Source organism: Thermobia domestica, chromosome 2 (genome assembly GCF_964235325.1).
Source record: "Thermobia domestica chromosome 2, izTheDome1.hap1.1, whole genome shotgun sequence".
Taxonomy (NCBI): domain Eukaryota; kingdom Metazoa; phylum Arthropoda; class Insecta; order Zygentoma; family Lepismatidae; genus Thermobia; species Thermobia domestica.
The window spans coordinates 47,141,472-47,156,948 of record NC_137455.1 but is presented as its reverse complement, the minus strand read 5'-3'; the positions used below and the strand labels follow the sequence as shown (position 1 = coordinate 47,156,948).

Below are 15,477 nucleotides of genomic sequence, written 5' to 3'. Positions count from 1 at the left end.
CCACCGACGCGTACAGCTTGGGTAGTGGACGATGTCCTTGCCTTCTAGACTTCATGACTACTGACGTCGGCAGTCAATTAGCTTTTAGTATTCCGATACAAACCGTCTTTCATGTTTATACACGGTGTTAATAATAATAATAATAATAAAATTTCATAAAGAAAAGCATTGACCCAGATGGGAATCGAACTCACGTCCTTACGATTTGAAATCCAACGGCTTATCACTGAGCTAACACAAACACTCTCCGTAACATGCTTCTAGCGATGTATAACGGGCTCTTAAGACAATGACTTTCATTTCCACTGCAAATTCTGTTTTTGTTCTTTGTCTTAAATTTCTTTTAGACTCAGGCGAGAATTATGTTTTATGTCTTAAATTTCAGCATTCTTTTACATATGGAAAGATTCCTTTACGTATTTAAATGTTCTTTTACGTCTGGAGAGCTAAATAGTAAACAAGCATGTGCTGACATTAATATAAGGTTTCGAAATATTGTATCATTAAGTATTTCAATCAATGTTGCTTTTTTTTTCTACACTTGGTAACAAGTCTTATTATTTTTAAAAGAAGAAAAACACATCTGCAAAATTTTTCCGAAATGCAAAGGTTGGCTTGGAGGTACGAACCTGGTTTACTTTTTTCCGAAGATACCCGAAGTTGGACTTAGAAAATTTTTGCCTTAAAACAGCAATAAAAAGTGCGGCCAACCTTTATGAGACAGGGTGTACATAACATCTATTTTATTTTTCTTTCTTTTTTTCTACATTATTTACCTATGCTTTAGTACAGAACACCCGAGTTCGATTGCCGGTGTGAGCTGATGTTTAGATCCCACGTTAAGCTGTAGTCCACATCACGTATAACACCGGTGCAGGTCGCGCCAAGTGGATTTCGTGGTGGACAAACACCGTGTGCGTGGGTTTTCTCGGGGTTCTCCCGTTTCCTTCCACTTTATTCATTACATTCATTTTTCATCACTATCACCTTTAGCCTGGCCAGCATAATTGTGGGACGTAAAACTGACAGATTTCATAATACCGCTGCATAAAGGACACTAAACTCTAATCCAACAAACTTCCCAATATTTGCCTATTGCTAGACATTGACGCATACTGGAATTAATACAAATAAATATTCAAGTACTTACTGTAAATTGCGTCGTGAAAATATTAAACCTGTTTGCCATTAACGTAGAAGTTGATCATATATAACAAGTTCACGTGAATGGCGTAGTGTTTTCTACCTAGGTATAAAAGAATTTTTTAGTTTCTACTTGTAAGGAAACATATCACTCTGGTAATACTGCGAAATTTCGTAAGAAGTAATTAGATATACACGTGAGTGATCAAACCCTGTAGATAAGGACAGTAGCAAGAACAATCGAAACTGTATAGATGTAATTTTTCACGACTGAATTTAAGGTAAGTACTTGAATACTTGCTTTTGATCATTAAATTAAGGAAAAAGTTTGATTTACTTTTGGAAGAATTATTAGTGAAAAATGGCGTGTTTTTATTTGGGAAATTCTTTGTTACCGATGTTTGTGTTTAAGTTGTAAATTAAATAGTGGTCTTACCATAATGTGTAGACTTGTTTTCATAGCAATCCTGTTTAAAATTATAAGCTTGAATGTAAACTTATTTTACTTTCTAGCTCGTTGCAGTTCACTTTTTTGATAAAGCTACCCATAAAACACGATGGTATAGAGGAATAATTAATTGGTATTCTACTGCGGCCCACGGTGGCTTCATTTACTCAGTTTTTCTTGTAGACGAAGGAAAGTCAGTTCAGGTGAAAGGATCTGATATACGTAGACTACCTTCAGAGTTACTTGATATTCAAGTTCAGGCTTTTCAAATTAGACTGTTCGGAATGTTTCCTTGTGAAATGGAAATTGATTATGATGATGATTTGAGGATGAAATTACAGTAAGTACAATCTCGGTTTTATTTATTTATTGGTTGTTTGTTAATTTCTCATGATCTTGTTTTGATTTTCCAGTTAACTGATTCTAGTGATGTTATTTTAATTCCCTTAATCACATGTAATTTTTCCTTTGTGGCCTATTGGGTATTGGATTATCAGTTTAGAATTGCTGAACTTCAAGTAAACGAGAACATATTTTAGATAAAAGTACATGTTTGTCGTTTCGCGCATGGACTAATAATCATGATTTGAACGAGTAACTTTAATCTTTCCAAAGGATAATTGGTGGTGGGAAAGAAAAAAATCTTTGAGTTTTACGTCCCACGATTAGTGGTGGGAAAGAATACTCTGTATATTGCGGGCAGAAGTAGGAGGTAACAGAGATATAAAAAACAGGGGCATTTTAGAGAAAAGGTGAATCATTTAGTTAAACATTCAGAGAAAGTGTCATAAAATAAAAGAGAAAAATAAATGAAGGTAGAGGCTGTAAGAAGGAAGTGTGTGGATGGACGTATCATACCAAGGAGGGACGAACGTATGAATGAAGCAAACAACTGGCAGTATGTTGATCTGTATTTTGTGTTTGGTGATGTGAGTTTAACATTTCCTTTCAGCAACGTCTATATGAGGTGTAGATCTAAATTTTAAAGCCAAGTCCGAATCACCTGTACTCCTATGGGAAATAGAACTCTGGTCTCCCGCACCGAGATTGATGTGTAGGTTGATGTACCAAATGAAATTGGTCTCATAGTGCATAATGAAGCTTGAGATATTCATTAGATCAGATCGAGTTCTGTTGTGTGTTTACTCTGGCAGCATGCATGAACAATTGGTGTGGGAAGAGTTCGATGCACACGCAGTACATCGAATTAGAGGAGTGACGAGGGTGGCGACAAACCTGGAAAATCCTGAGAAGACTGAGAAAAGTCGCAGAATGCGGAAATGACTTTTTTATCTTCTACGAATAATACATATACCAAGCATATACCATATACAAGGCAAGGCTATGCCGAGTTACAGCCCAAAACCACCAAAAAAAGGCAGAAAATGAAAAATGTGTGCAGGTAACCTGATACGGGAGGGGGACACGTGACCAACATCACGGCAGTAGTGTCACACAAGCAGTGTTGCCATCCCAACACAAACAAAAGTTTTTCAAATAGAACGTATACCATTTTATGGCATTAAAACAATTGGCATAAAACGTGAAAGAAAATAAGCAAAAGCTGGGTTATAAGTGTTGCCAAATAAGGGAGATATAAGGCTCTAAAGTTGAGAAATTATGAGGTCTGTCCAATGAAACAAACAAATGTATAGTCCGCAGCAAAAAACCTGCAACATGAGCATGTAAGTTTATTGTGAAACTGCTCCCAACAGCGCAGGGAATCAACATAACGTCTAAGTGGCACGAATCACGAAAGGAGAAACCTCGGCGTCCTCCCCTGTACATTTATTTTGGAACAAAAGACTTCGTAGTTTCACAATAAACTTACATGTTCATGTTGCAAGTTTTTTGCTGCCGACTACAACAACAACAACAAGACTTCAGAAGAAACAAATGTACAGTACGGAGTAAACCACAACATGCACAGCATGCAATGACTAACGGTTTTGATATGTCATATCGAGTGTTCGGCTAGGACGAGAAATGTACAGATTTTGCCGTATAATATATGGCTTTTCTGTTGTATGTATTGGTGTATGCGCCTGTATTTTGCGCCTGTATATTACTTGTAACCTGAATGCAGTGTGTTTTATCTTCATCGTTGCCTCACATGCTAACGTTATCCATACTCTCGGCTAGCACCTATCACAGGTCATTAATCCTTGCGAATCGATTCTGACATACTTTCTTGTCACAAATTTGTTACCTTGCGTGCCACAGCTTTTCTGTACTGTTTTCAGGCGCTACACCGTCGTTTCTGTGGTTTGGAAGGCATGCAGGATTTATGCAGTGTTGCAACCCCAAAACAGTTTGTTTTATAGCTCTCGGGAACTGTTCGAGATACCAGTTCCACACAAAACGCCATTGGAATTGCTGAGCTACATGAAGACTTGTTCTTCACATTTCCGCATAATGTCACATGGGACTTCTTTCTACGGCTACTCTAACACGTGCCCTATTTGGGTGACTCCTGTATCAAGCTCGTTAGTCACTGGATGCTGTGCATGCTGTAGTTTACTCCCTACTATATATTTGTTCCTTCTGCAGTCTTGTTGTTGTTATACATTTGTCCTTTTCATTGGACGGACATCATAATTTCTCAAATTTAGAGCGTCATATCTCCCTTATGTGGCAACACTGATAACCCAGCTTTTGCTTATTTTCTTTCACGTTTTATGCTTATTGTTTTAATGTCATAAAATGGTATACGTTCTATTTGAAAAAACTATAAGTGTGTTGGGATGGCAACACTGCTTGCGTGACACTACTACCGTGATGTTGGTCACGTGTCCCTCTCCCGTAGGTATAAGGTTACCTGCACACAATTTTCATTTTCTGCCTTTTTCCGGTATTTTGGGGGTGTATTCGACACAACCTTGACCGGTCACTGCTTGGTATATGTATTATTCGTAGAAAATAAACATGGCATTTCCGCACCAAGTGACCATCACCACGATGATTAGCGACCCACAATTAAAGTACCAATTTTCATAAATACCCAGCTGTGACGATTCGTATGCGTCCCTTGTAAGAATCATTGGATTTCGATTTGCAAAGAATGATATTTTCATAGATATTTAAAATGAAATACCTAGGATTTCAGATATTGCTGAGTGCTTGTATTTTAGTTTCTGACTTCGAACTTAGAAACATATCTGTGTTTTCCGCTAAAAATGTGTAACAAATCAATGTTCTGTAATTGTGCACATTATCTTTTGCTTTTGTTTATGCAGTGGAATGTCATATTGGTGAATCATCCGTAAATTTCAGTTGGATTAACGATCAAATGATGAATTCAATTTCGACGTATACTTTTCATCCCTTTTCTTTTTCTTTCCCACTATTTTCGATTTTATCGGAGTTTCCTATCCTTTATTAAATGAAGGTAACTAATCACAGAAATGAAAGGATTTTTGATTATGGTTACTCGTATTGTAACTTTTGTATTTTCATTGTAATGCATTTTACTTTGCAAAGAGGTTTATTTCAGAAGTTATAATGCGATTACGAAAATTGCTTATAAAGTTGCACAACAGCCTGTGCATTGAGTCAATACCCATTGGATAGCTGGACTTGTGTCATGGAACTTTTCATCTTTAAATATGGAATACTAAAGTGTACTTTCTACTTTATACTTATAATGAGGTTTTCATTAATTGCTACACATTTGTAATGATATATTATTGATGATGAATCTCATAAGTTTAAAAAAAAATGTTTATTCCCACTTTAAAACTATTCTGACATTCAAAGTAATGCAGCAATTTGCGAACAATGTTTATGGGATAGGAATTCAAGTAAAATTCCGTTCTCTTTCTGTAACCATTCTTTGAATTAAAATTTTTGTATGTTTTTCCAGTGCCAATACGAAATGGTCAAGGTATTATAAAATAAGATTCTTTTAGACATGACGTGTAAAAATATTTTTTTACTGGAATACACCTTTTGAGAGGGAGACAAGAACTGTTCTTGGGGTTTAGGGTGTACCGCCATTGAAACACCCGCTAGCATCCCTCTCCTAAAATACGTACAAATCTAGGTTTCTTTCTTTAGCAGTTCGCAATGAAATAAAAAAAAATGTACCTTTAGAATTTGCGATTCAAATTATCGTAAAATTATACTAGTTTGTTTCCAGTACACTGTGGAAGTAACGTCGTTTATAACGTGCAGTTCCTATTTTAATGTTGATATCTTCATACATTTACTTTAGGAAAAAGAAACCTAAATGGGATCTGCACCGTGTTTATGTCTTGCTGTTCTATATTTTGTTTTTCGCCAAAATCCTTCTGTTTTGGAACTGAGTAAGCAAACACATTCCTGTTCGTTATTACGTTTTACATTGAATGAAGAAACTAATCAAAGGTATTTTTCAGATGTTAAGCGAATTTGACATATTGTGCGATACTAAAACATAAATTCGACTAATCGATAGAGCGTTCTTTTCTGGCTCCAAAGTTTGTGCATTCAAACCATGAGTGTATGATATGGGTTCTGTGGATTTTTGTTTGTTTATTTGTTTGTTTGTTTGTTTGTCAGTCATATCCTAAAATGGCTCCATATTAGATCAAAACAACTCATGAGAAAAGTTAGCTCAATTGAACTAAGCTAAGGAGCTCAATTGAATAGTATTAATGGTGTGACAAGCGACCTCAGGTTGTCAATGCATTTACAGTATTCAATATGAGACAAAGGTACTTTGTAAGTTAATAAACATATTATGAAGATAATAACTAGTAAATAATTGAAGATAAGTTGGAAATAGCGTTACAATGTGTGTGGGTGGGGGTAAAAGCTATCTCAAAACTATGTCATGTGATCCCCTTTTATTAAAACTTTCGCACCTAAACCCAAGATGACAAACTTCAAGATAGCCACCGTGATGGTACTATGCAATAGTAAATGCGGTTATATCTGCATCATCTTCATCCAAGATATGGTGTTACTCCCAGTAGCCATTCCAAACTTACAAGGGATATTTGCTTCATATTGTATATTGTAAATGCATTGAAAACTTCAGGTCGCTTCCACCATTTAATATTATTCAGTTAAGATAATTTTTTCATGGGTTAGTTTAGTCTGATATAGAACCAGTTAGAGAGAGAAAATAAAGGGAAATCGAAAACTAAGGACCACCGTAAGCACACAAATGTAGTAGACGATTCTCTGTTCAGAAATCCTCTACTGTGAATCAGAATTATTCTTATACGATATATATACACTTAAACATTAGAATTGGCAAAAAATAATCATATTTACCAACTTGCTACCGATTGAGAGGAGATGATTAAAACTTATTTTTGAGGCTTAAGCGACTTCTGAAATGGAGACACGCGCTAGCTACTAGACCATAGTGGAATGCTATTGAATTTTCAAGCTGCAAGTTGCATCTACTGAGATAATGAAATTCTATTAATAGATTGTTTTCTGCTAAAATTATATTTTGAATGCTGATATTCTACATTCTGGAGAAAAGATAAACGCTTGATTAAGTTATTTCCATTTTGTAAAAGGTTGAGATTGTGGACCTGTTCGGTTTTTGATATCAGCTCTTCAGTTACTTTCTGAGTTTTAAATTTATCATTACTTAAGATGCAGAAATGACGTTGGATAGTTGGCAATTTTTTAATTATGGATTACTTCACCTTTACCACAAGGGACTCTTATTAACCATTTAGAGACGGGCGTGGATATAAATACAGCGATCCGTTCAGAAAGAGTCTGATATATAAACACAAAGCTGAATGAAGTTAGCTGTGGTTTATAAGCTTCATTTTTGTGTAAGTTGTCAAATAAGTCATTATATGTATTGTAATGTAATAAAAATTCAGTTTGAAAATTATTTTTATTTAATTCGGATATTTTTATTTGTTTCCTTATTTCTTTTGCGACAATGAAGTGCATGAAAATAAATCGGTTAATAAATATATTGCAGAGGATGCAAATCATATCTTGTTTTGTTCGTAATAAAACATTTTTGTGTGATGTGAATGGATGAACTGTACCTTGAAGCTGTGGGAAAGTTATGGAAGTTTTCTGTTGTTAAATTCCGAAAACTTTCCATTTTTTAAAATACGTATCTTTCTGATCTGCGCTCCAATTGCACAAGAGTCACCAAGCTATCTAAGAAATATAGAAGTAACGTGCATAGAAAATTTTGTTCTGTCACGTTCCTTCGTCACCTTAAGTGTCCATACTACTGACAGTAGTTCGTCCTTTAAGATTAGTAAAAATGAATAGAATACAAAGAGCTTGCTGTCTATACCAGTACAGACCGGTCGCCGTATTTAACAATAGTAAGTGGATAATCTGGAGCTCCTCTTTGATCGTCCACCATACATAAACCTGTTGTTGAAAGCAAGGAGAAACAGAACTTGTCGGGCCATTTTACTCCCTTCCAATCGTAAGCGTTCTTGTTTAATTCTCGACACCATCGTTTTGCACATGATGTTGGTGGCGGTTATCGGAGGTTTCGAAACGTAACCCAATGTTGGGGTTTTGCAGCTCTCATTGGACTATGATTGAACGAGATGCTGATTGAGTTCTCCATTTAATTGAACTATGGTTCTTTGTGTAGTCCCTTTCAGACTTGGTTTCGTCTACTATCTCTCTCTGATGATATCTTGCCACGGTGTTTGTATTCCATCATCACCTGTTCTTCTGTTGCTCTCGATACACGTAGACTAGCAATCGTAGTAGATATACTTGGTCCAACTAACCCCACACCAACAAATTACCCTCTTTGAAAATAGGGGATTTCTTCCATTTTGTACCACCAACGTCTAATGTATTGCACATATTAATCCGTACTACACCACCTCTGGTACTGTTCAGTATCACCTAACACAAATTGCACGAATGTTCAATATTACAACTCTCAAAGGTTGTGTGTTGCAGTGAAACTTATCTACATTACCCGCTATATTGGCTCCATTAAAAAGTTATCAACTTTAAGCAAATAAATGTGGTTTGAAGTAAAAGCTATTATAGAACGAAATATAAGCACTTTTATTGCTTTAACTAATTATTACGTATTGTATTTGTAGTTGGAAATCATATATGGTGAAAGCTATTTATGCAATATAGAATCATCGTATGTAATAATTAGAGACCGGATGTTAGACAAAATGCCTATTCTCTAATATTAGTGGTAAGATCAAAAATTACTTTTTAAAGTTTATATGGGGGTTATAGTTTCAATTTAAACCAATTTTATTTTGCCTATTTCGCCCCTCACTACCTAAATAATTGCATTAGTGCTTAATGTTGCCTATTCTATGCATTTTCCTCAAAATAAGACTTTATTGGAAAAAATATGTAATTGCGTATTTCAAGAAAGGATTCTGCCTCTTCCGAGAAATATAAGAAAAACTAATGTATGGGCAGGTCAAGATCAAGTTTCATCCCGCTACAAGGAAAGAATGTCGCAAAAAGCAATGACACAGTATGATCCATATTTTCCTCTCCCACTTCCTTCTGTTTGCAACAGCGTTGCATTCCGCAGATGCACAAAACGTTCTGTAAGTCCTCATTTCAGTAGTGTTCGTCATGTGACCGGCCCTGTGGTTTCTGATATCGTGTATGCGTGGTTTTGTGAACAAAAAAAGTTTTTTTTTTTTTTCAAGGCGCCTAAGAAAGCCACATCTTTGAAGAGTAAATTGAATAATTATGTGAAGTCTTTCGGTTGTGGTGTGTTTTAAACTGACGGATACATAGTTTATTGTAAGTTATGTCTTATGTGAAAAGACATTGAATAGTGCGAAAAAAAATCGTTATACAACATTTAGAAACTGCCAAACATAAATCTGCTTCAAATGCCAAATAAATCTGCCTTCAGGAAGACATTGATACCAAAATTATTTTCCTAGCTTAATTAGATGAGCCGTTGAGGTTTAAATTGAGTCACATTGAGGGGCTTCCAGAATGTGACTATTTCAGATCGTCAGGCGGCTCACTGGCTGTAACTCTGTAATGATGTATTTCCCAACATATGGTCATAATATGTTGGGATCCACCCCTGAAATTTTACCGTACCTTTTTTGTTACACCTTGTATATTATAAAATACAGTGCGGTGACATATTAAAGAGTGTTTGTGTGGATTTTTTGTTTAAAAAAAAAAGTGCTGTGATCGTTGAGGAATATGGGCAGAGGTAAGATCTAAAGTGTAGAGGGACGCGCTTGAGTAATTGCGTTTCATAATGTGTTTTTTTTTTTCTATTCGCCAAACAGCTTAAAAACTCAAGTTGGCTCCATTCATCGTTTGTGATTCCATCAAACATTTTCAACTAACAGAAAAGAACGCGGACAGAAATAGAACTCGAAGGCCTCGTATATGTCACGTATCGAAGATAGTACTATTGTAGTGGCTACTAAAGAATAGGAAGCGTACTGCACCGGAATTCCAATTGGAATTTAATCGTAGTCACCCTACATAAATTTGTTGGTACTGTGCAAGCAGATCAAAAGTCAGTAAACCCTAGACTGTGGTAAACTGTCCCTTATAAATCCACAAAAAAATACTAAATTTAAGATTGTTAGTAACTTCCCAGCCTTAAGAAATAGATTTGACCCATTATCAGATTTGCCTATTGAAGCAGAAGATGATGGAAATATAGTACGACGGTCTATTAGTGAGATAAAGAAGACAGTTAAACTGTAAAACGGCCTATGAAAATCTGTTTATACTCTGTTAGTCAGGGTAGAGGTATGTACTCCAATATTTTAAAACACTGTCGTCATAAAATTGCAAGTATGGTTAAACCCGGTGCTAAATTCTCCGATGTGACAGCAGATGTGTTGTACAGAATTTAATGGATTTTCCAGTTCTACTTGCAAGAACCAACGATGTTGCTAAAAATGAAATTAAAGATCTTTTGTCTTCTTTGAACGTAGAAATGGTAGGCTAGTGTGTGTCTTTACTGTGCCTCGACGACACGATTTGCCGTTGTGATCCATAATCAGTAAAGATGTAGACAAAGCAAATAATGAAATGCGTCAAATTTGTAAACACTTTAGAAATGTTACCTATATAGATATAGTAACTTCAGGAGCAAATTTCATACTGTACTGTCCGTGGATTTCATCTTAATAGATTGCGTAAAAGATTTGTTAGTGATAAGATCTTAGAGGCGGTTAACAAAATTGCGAAATCTGAATCTGACCCTATTTCTCTGAATGTTAACACCAGTTTTTTTTTTTTTTTTTAATGATAAATCTAGATCAAAATGTAAATGTCTGTACCTACAGAAAGCAGTAATATTAGTAATCAATTTAGGCTTAATGAAGTAGTAACTTTTTCGTGGAATATCCAAGGATTATCTAATAAATTCACTGTAGTTGAAGGTTGTTTCTAATCTGAATGTTGATTTTTTTTTTTTTTTAATGTCCATTGAATACTGGCTTCATCCTTGTGAAGTCAATTTTTACGTTCTCAAGGGGTATGAATTGAGTAACAGCTACTGAAGATTCATAAGGAAACATGGGGGATGTGCTATCTTCATTAAAAATACATATTTTTATAGACCTGTCCCTAGTGTAAATACCATGTCTATTGAAAAATGGTCTTTGAGTTTACAGCATTATACTTGCCTGATATTAACACTATTGTTGCAGCTGTATACAGACCAAGTGCTGAATGTAAAGATTTAAAGTTATTTATTGACAGAATCAACAATCTTCTAGAACATTTAAGTATCTTTAACGCCAATATTATTTTATGTGTGTGTGTGTGTGGGGGGATTTAATGTTGATATTAAGTTGGAGAACAACATAGAAAGTATTACGTTAAATAATGTGTTCTCTTCATTCAATCTAGCTATTGTTACTACTGAGATTACCAGGCCTAAAATTGGAGGTGGTAGTTGCATTGATAATACAATTACTGCTATTATTGCATGCACTTTCCGAGCCTTGAATCTGATATCATGTAGTATGCCAATTTTTACTTTTACAGAAGGTAGATCCGGCTATATATGTCCGATTTTAAACTGTCACCACTGCACACAGAATCGACCGATCCGAATGATTTAAACAGCAGGAGAAAGCCGAAAACCTCTGGTATCGCGCCAAGTTCGCGCGTGTGTGGTGCATACATCATAGCTCCTAAGGAAATCCGGTTTTGGGAAAGCTACAGAGTAGCACTTTTCCACGCAAAGTTTTCCGTGACAGAAATTCAAAAGCAGTGCAGGGAAAATGAAGGTACAGTGAGGTCAGCGACCTCAAGAACATAATTAATCGACACGATATTTCAGAACTTCGTTGATCCAGTAAGGGGAGTAGAAAGCGACCGTGTACTGGGGTGACTTCACTTGTAGATCGGAAGTTGCGCCGAATGGCCCTGCAGTAACACCCTCCTACATAACGTGTGATTGCGAGACGATTGCACGTGGCACAGTCAATTGTAAACCGCAGCCTACGTGGCAGATTAAAGCTTCATATGATGTTTAAAAATCATGGACATTTCCTTACTGCAGCCCACCGGAGGAAAATACGCACTGCAGGCCCCACTACGAACGCCATCTATCCGGGGAAAAGTGTAAGTTTGTTGCCACACTCGACGAAACATGGATTTATCTATCAGATTGTGACAAAATTCGAGGTGCAGCGTATACTTAAGACGCAGAAAGCCCGCCCTGACTTCATCCGTCAGCGCAAAGTAAGTTTCTCGAAGGAATTTCTGGTTGTTGCGGAATACTACTATGAAGGCAAGCATTTTCCTAAAAGGTTCAGAATCAACTCCATATTTTATCAGCAACCTATCCCCACATCAATTTACACAGAAAATCTGCCTCGTTTGTATGGAAATGCAAAAAATCAAGTCCGTGTATATATGAATAATGCTTATCACATCCCGTTCTACATAGAGATTTCTGCAACAGATGATGGCAGACGCTGGTATCCATGCTATTCCCTTCGAGGACTTACCAGCGAAGTAACCTCATGGATTTTTGCGAATCTGGCCTATTGAAAAGAACATTTGTATCTCGCCGTGTCATTACTGTCCGTGACTTCTGGAAAGCCTACCAGGAGTGACTCCGTTATTGTACTTCAACGGAGCCTCCTACAATGAAAGTTGCGGTACAGGTCTATTGCTAAGAAACATGATGCTCACATTGAGGACAATCGATGGTAGTCTCGTGGTTTTTCGTAAAGTCAGGTGAGACGTCAAAATCGGACAGATGTAGGAGGATCAACCTTTTGTATCTTCTTTTTTTTTGTCATACTTCATGATTATTTTTTATATGCCACTTGAATATTAACTTGGAGTAATGTCCAAATGATATATTTTTGTTAGAGATGTTGATCTGTAACCGATTGGAGAAAGAATAGATGCTCTGGATGGCAGTTTTCGTTTTTGTGACCAGAAGTATATAAAACTGAGGACAGTCCGCGTGGCCTAGATATTTAAGTGAAAACTGTAGTCGAAGGTTGATGATAAAGAACTTAATATACTTTTGGAGGCATTTTAGAATTTTTTAAATATGTCCGGAATTAGAAATGAAAAGCGACAGGACACTAAATGATTTCATTAAAAATGTAGGAAACGAGCAAGAAAGGAAATGTTCGTATCCAGTAATGAATATATGAAACGGGAAAATGGCAAGAGGATTTCCTGAAGACGATAGTGATACTATTGGCTGAGAAATCGAACCAAGAGAGAGGATTGTAAGGACGACGGAACTGTTAGTGTTATTTAGTGTTATATCCCATACAGCAAAAATTATCCTTCAAACACTAAACAAAAGATTGTAGGAGGAATAGATTTAGAACTTTAGGAAGGGCAATGGCCCAAGAGCAATGCTATTGGTTTATAGGAGGTGTGTGGAAGAAGGTTCATTGATCTATAAAAAAAGGCTTTTGACCGGTTGAAGTGGGAATCGTAATTAAAGGATTATAAGAAATTTATATGTGAACCAACATGTAAATATTAGAATAGTGGAAGAAATGATAGGGAATAATGCAGTTGGAGGGGAAAATATAAGGTAAAGGCAGGAGAGATCACGCGGTAGGAGAGTTCGTGCATGCATCAGATGGAGGAAAGGAAGAGTTGTAACGAGCGGAGAATTGCCAATTTCACAAATAGTCATCAGTTAAATTCGATGTCAATAAAAGTTATTCGCTGAGATATGTTCCATGTTTTGCTTGGATGATGCAAAGTGCGCGCGCACATTTTCCCAAATATTCAATGTAAATTAATTAGAAGATTGTCATGTCAAATAATAATAATAAAAAAAGAAATGTGTATATAACGTTCTTACAGAAATTGGAATACCGAGAAAGCTAATTAGATTAATTAAGATATGTTTAAATGAGTCCCAAAGTAAAGTCCGAGTAGGAAAATTTTTGTCCCAGCTTTCACGTCGAAAAATGGCCTGAAACAAGGAGGTGCGTTGTCGCCATTATTATTTAACTTTGTTCTGGAATACGCTATAAGGAAAATCAAAGATAGCAACCAGGGCCTAGAGTTGAACTGTATTCACCAGGTTATAGCATATGCTGATGATGTAAATTTAATAGGGAATGATAGGAGAACAATAGAAAGAAATGCAGAGATCTTATTAAACGCTTGCAGGGACATGGGTTTAGAAGTAAATGTAGAGAAAACTAAATACATGGAAGTGCGTCGGGACCGGAATACAGCAAATTATGGATGCGTTAAAATATTAAATAATACTTTTGATAAAGTGGATAGTTTCAAATATCTAGGATCAGTATTAACGGAGGAAAATCATATCCACGGAGAAATTATGTCGACTAAAAGCAGGGAATTCGTGTTACTATTCGGTTCAAATTCTCTTGTCGTCGCGAATTCTGTCGAGGAATTTGAAGCTTAAAATATACAAAACGATAATCATGCCTGTTGTTCTGTATGGTTGCGAAACATGGTCCCTTACTCTGAGGGAAGGACATAGACTGAAAGTGTTTGGGAACAAGATCCTGAGACGAATATTCGGGCCCAAGACGAACGGGAATGGGGAATGGCGGAAACTTCATAACGAGGAACTACATAATTTATATGGGTTACCCAACATTGTTAGGGTCGTCAAGTCTAGGAGGCTTAGGTGGGCGGGTCATGTAGCTAGAATGGAAGAAAGTAGAAACGCTTTCAAAGTCTTGACTGGAAGATTAATCGGAAAACGACCATTAGGAAGACCTAGGCGCAGATGGGAGGACAATATTAAGATGGATCTCGCAGAGATAGGAATACAAAGTAGAAACTGGATGCAGTTAGCTAAGGATAGAAGTCAGTGGAGAGCTTTTGTGAACGCAGCATTGAACCTCCGGGTTCCATAGGCCATAGAGTTAGTTAGTTAGTGTATTCGAGTTGTACGCAGTTTGCAGCATTGTACGTAGTTTACCACCAGTTTGAAAAATTCTACCCAAGCTATGCGAGTTTATGCTCTCACCCAAATAGGACAGTTCGCGCTCCCGTGAAGTGGCAGAAATCGCGCAGACTTTCATTAAACGCAATAATAGGGGAGACACATACAGGATAAGTAGTCAGTTGTTCGTGAACGTCATAGTAGGAGGAGTAATGAAAAAAAATATATGCAGTAACTGTAGTTGTTTTCTGTAGGTGCAATACTCCCATTGCTACAGATGGCCAGGGGGTTGAGTTGTTCTACCACCCATCCAGCTCCCTTGAAATTTTCACTGGTGGCCTCGCGTAGCGTAGTCGCTAACCATCTCTCCTCAGTGCGAGTGGTCCCAGGTTCGATTCCCGGTGGGGGCACTTGAAAAAGTGTAAAAAGCTTTTTCAGGCCAGCCATCCTGAATGAGGTTTTTTCCTCATTCACACCAGGCAAATGCCTGGGTGGTATCTACTTAAGTCCCAGGCCGCTTCCTTCCTTCCCTTTCCCCGGATAATGTGCTCGCCGAGGGACA

General features: G+C 36.8%; 1 protein-coding gene across 1 annotated transcript in view; it reads left to right on the top strand.

Moving 5' to 3' along the window:
- Positions 1–15,477, top strand: part of LOC145671651 (putative ATP-dependent RNA helicase TDRD12) — a gene marked incomplete in the record, with an annotated part of 196,777 nt that overhangs the window by 25,172 nt on the left and 156,128 nt on the right. The window contains 1 exon segment of the mRNA XM_081740852.1: positions 1,657–1,931. Within this exon segment, the coding sequence (XP_081596978.1) occupies positions 1,657–1,931 (275 nt within the window).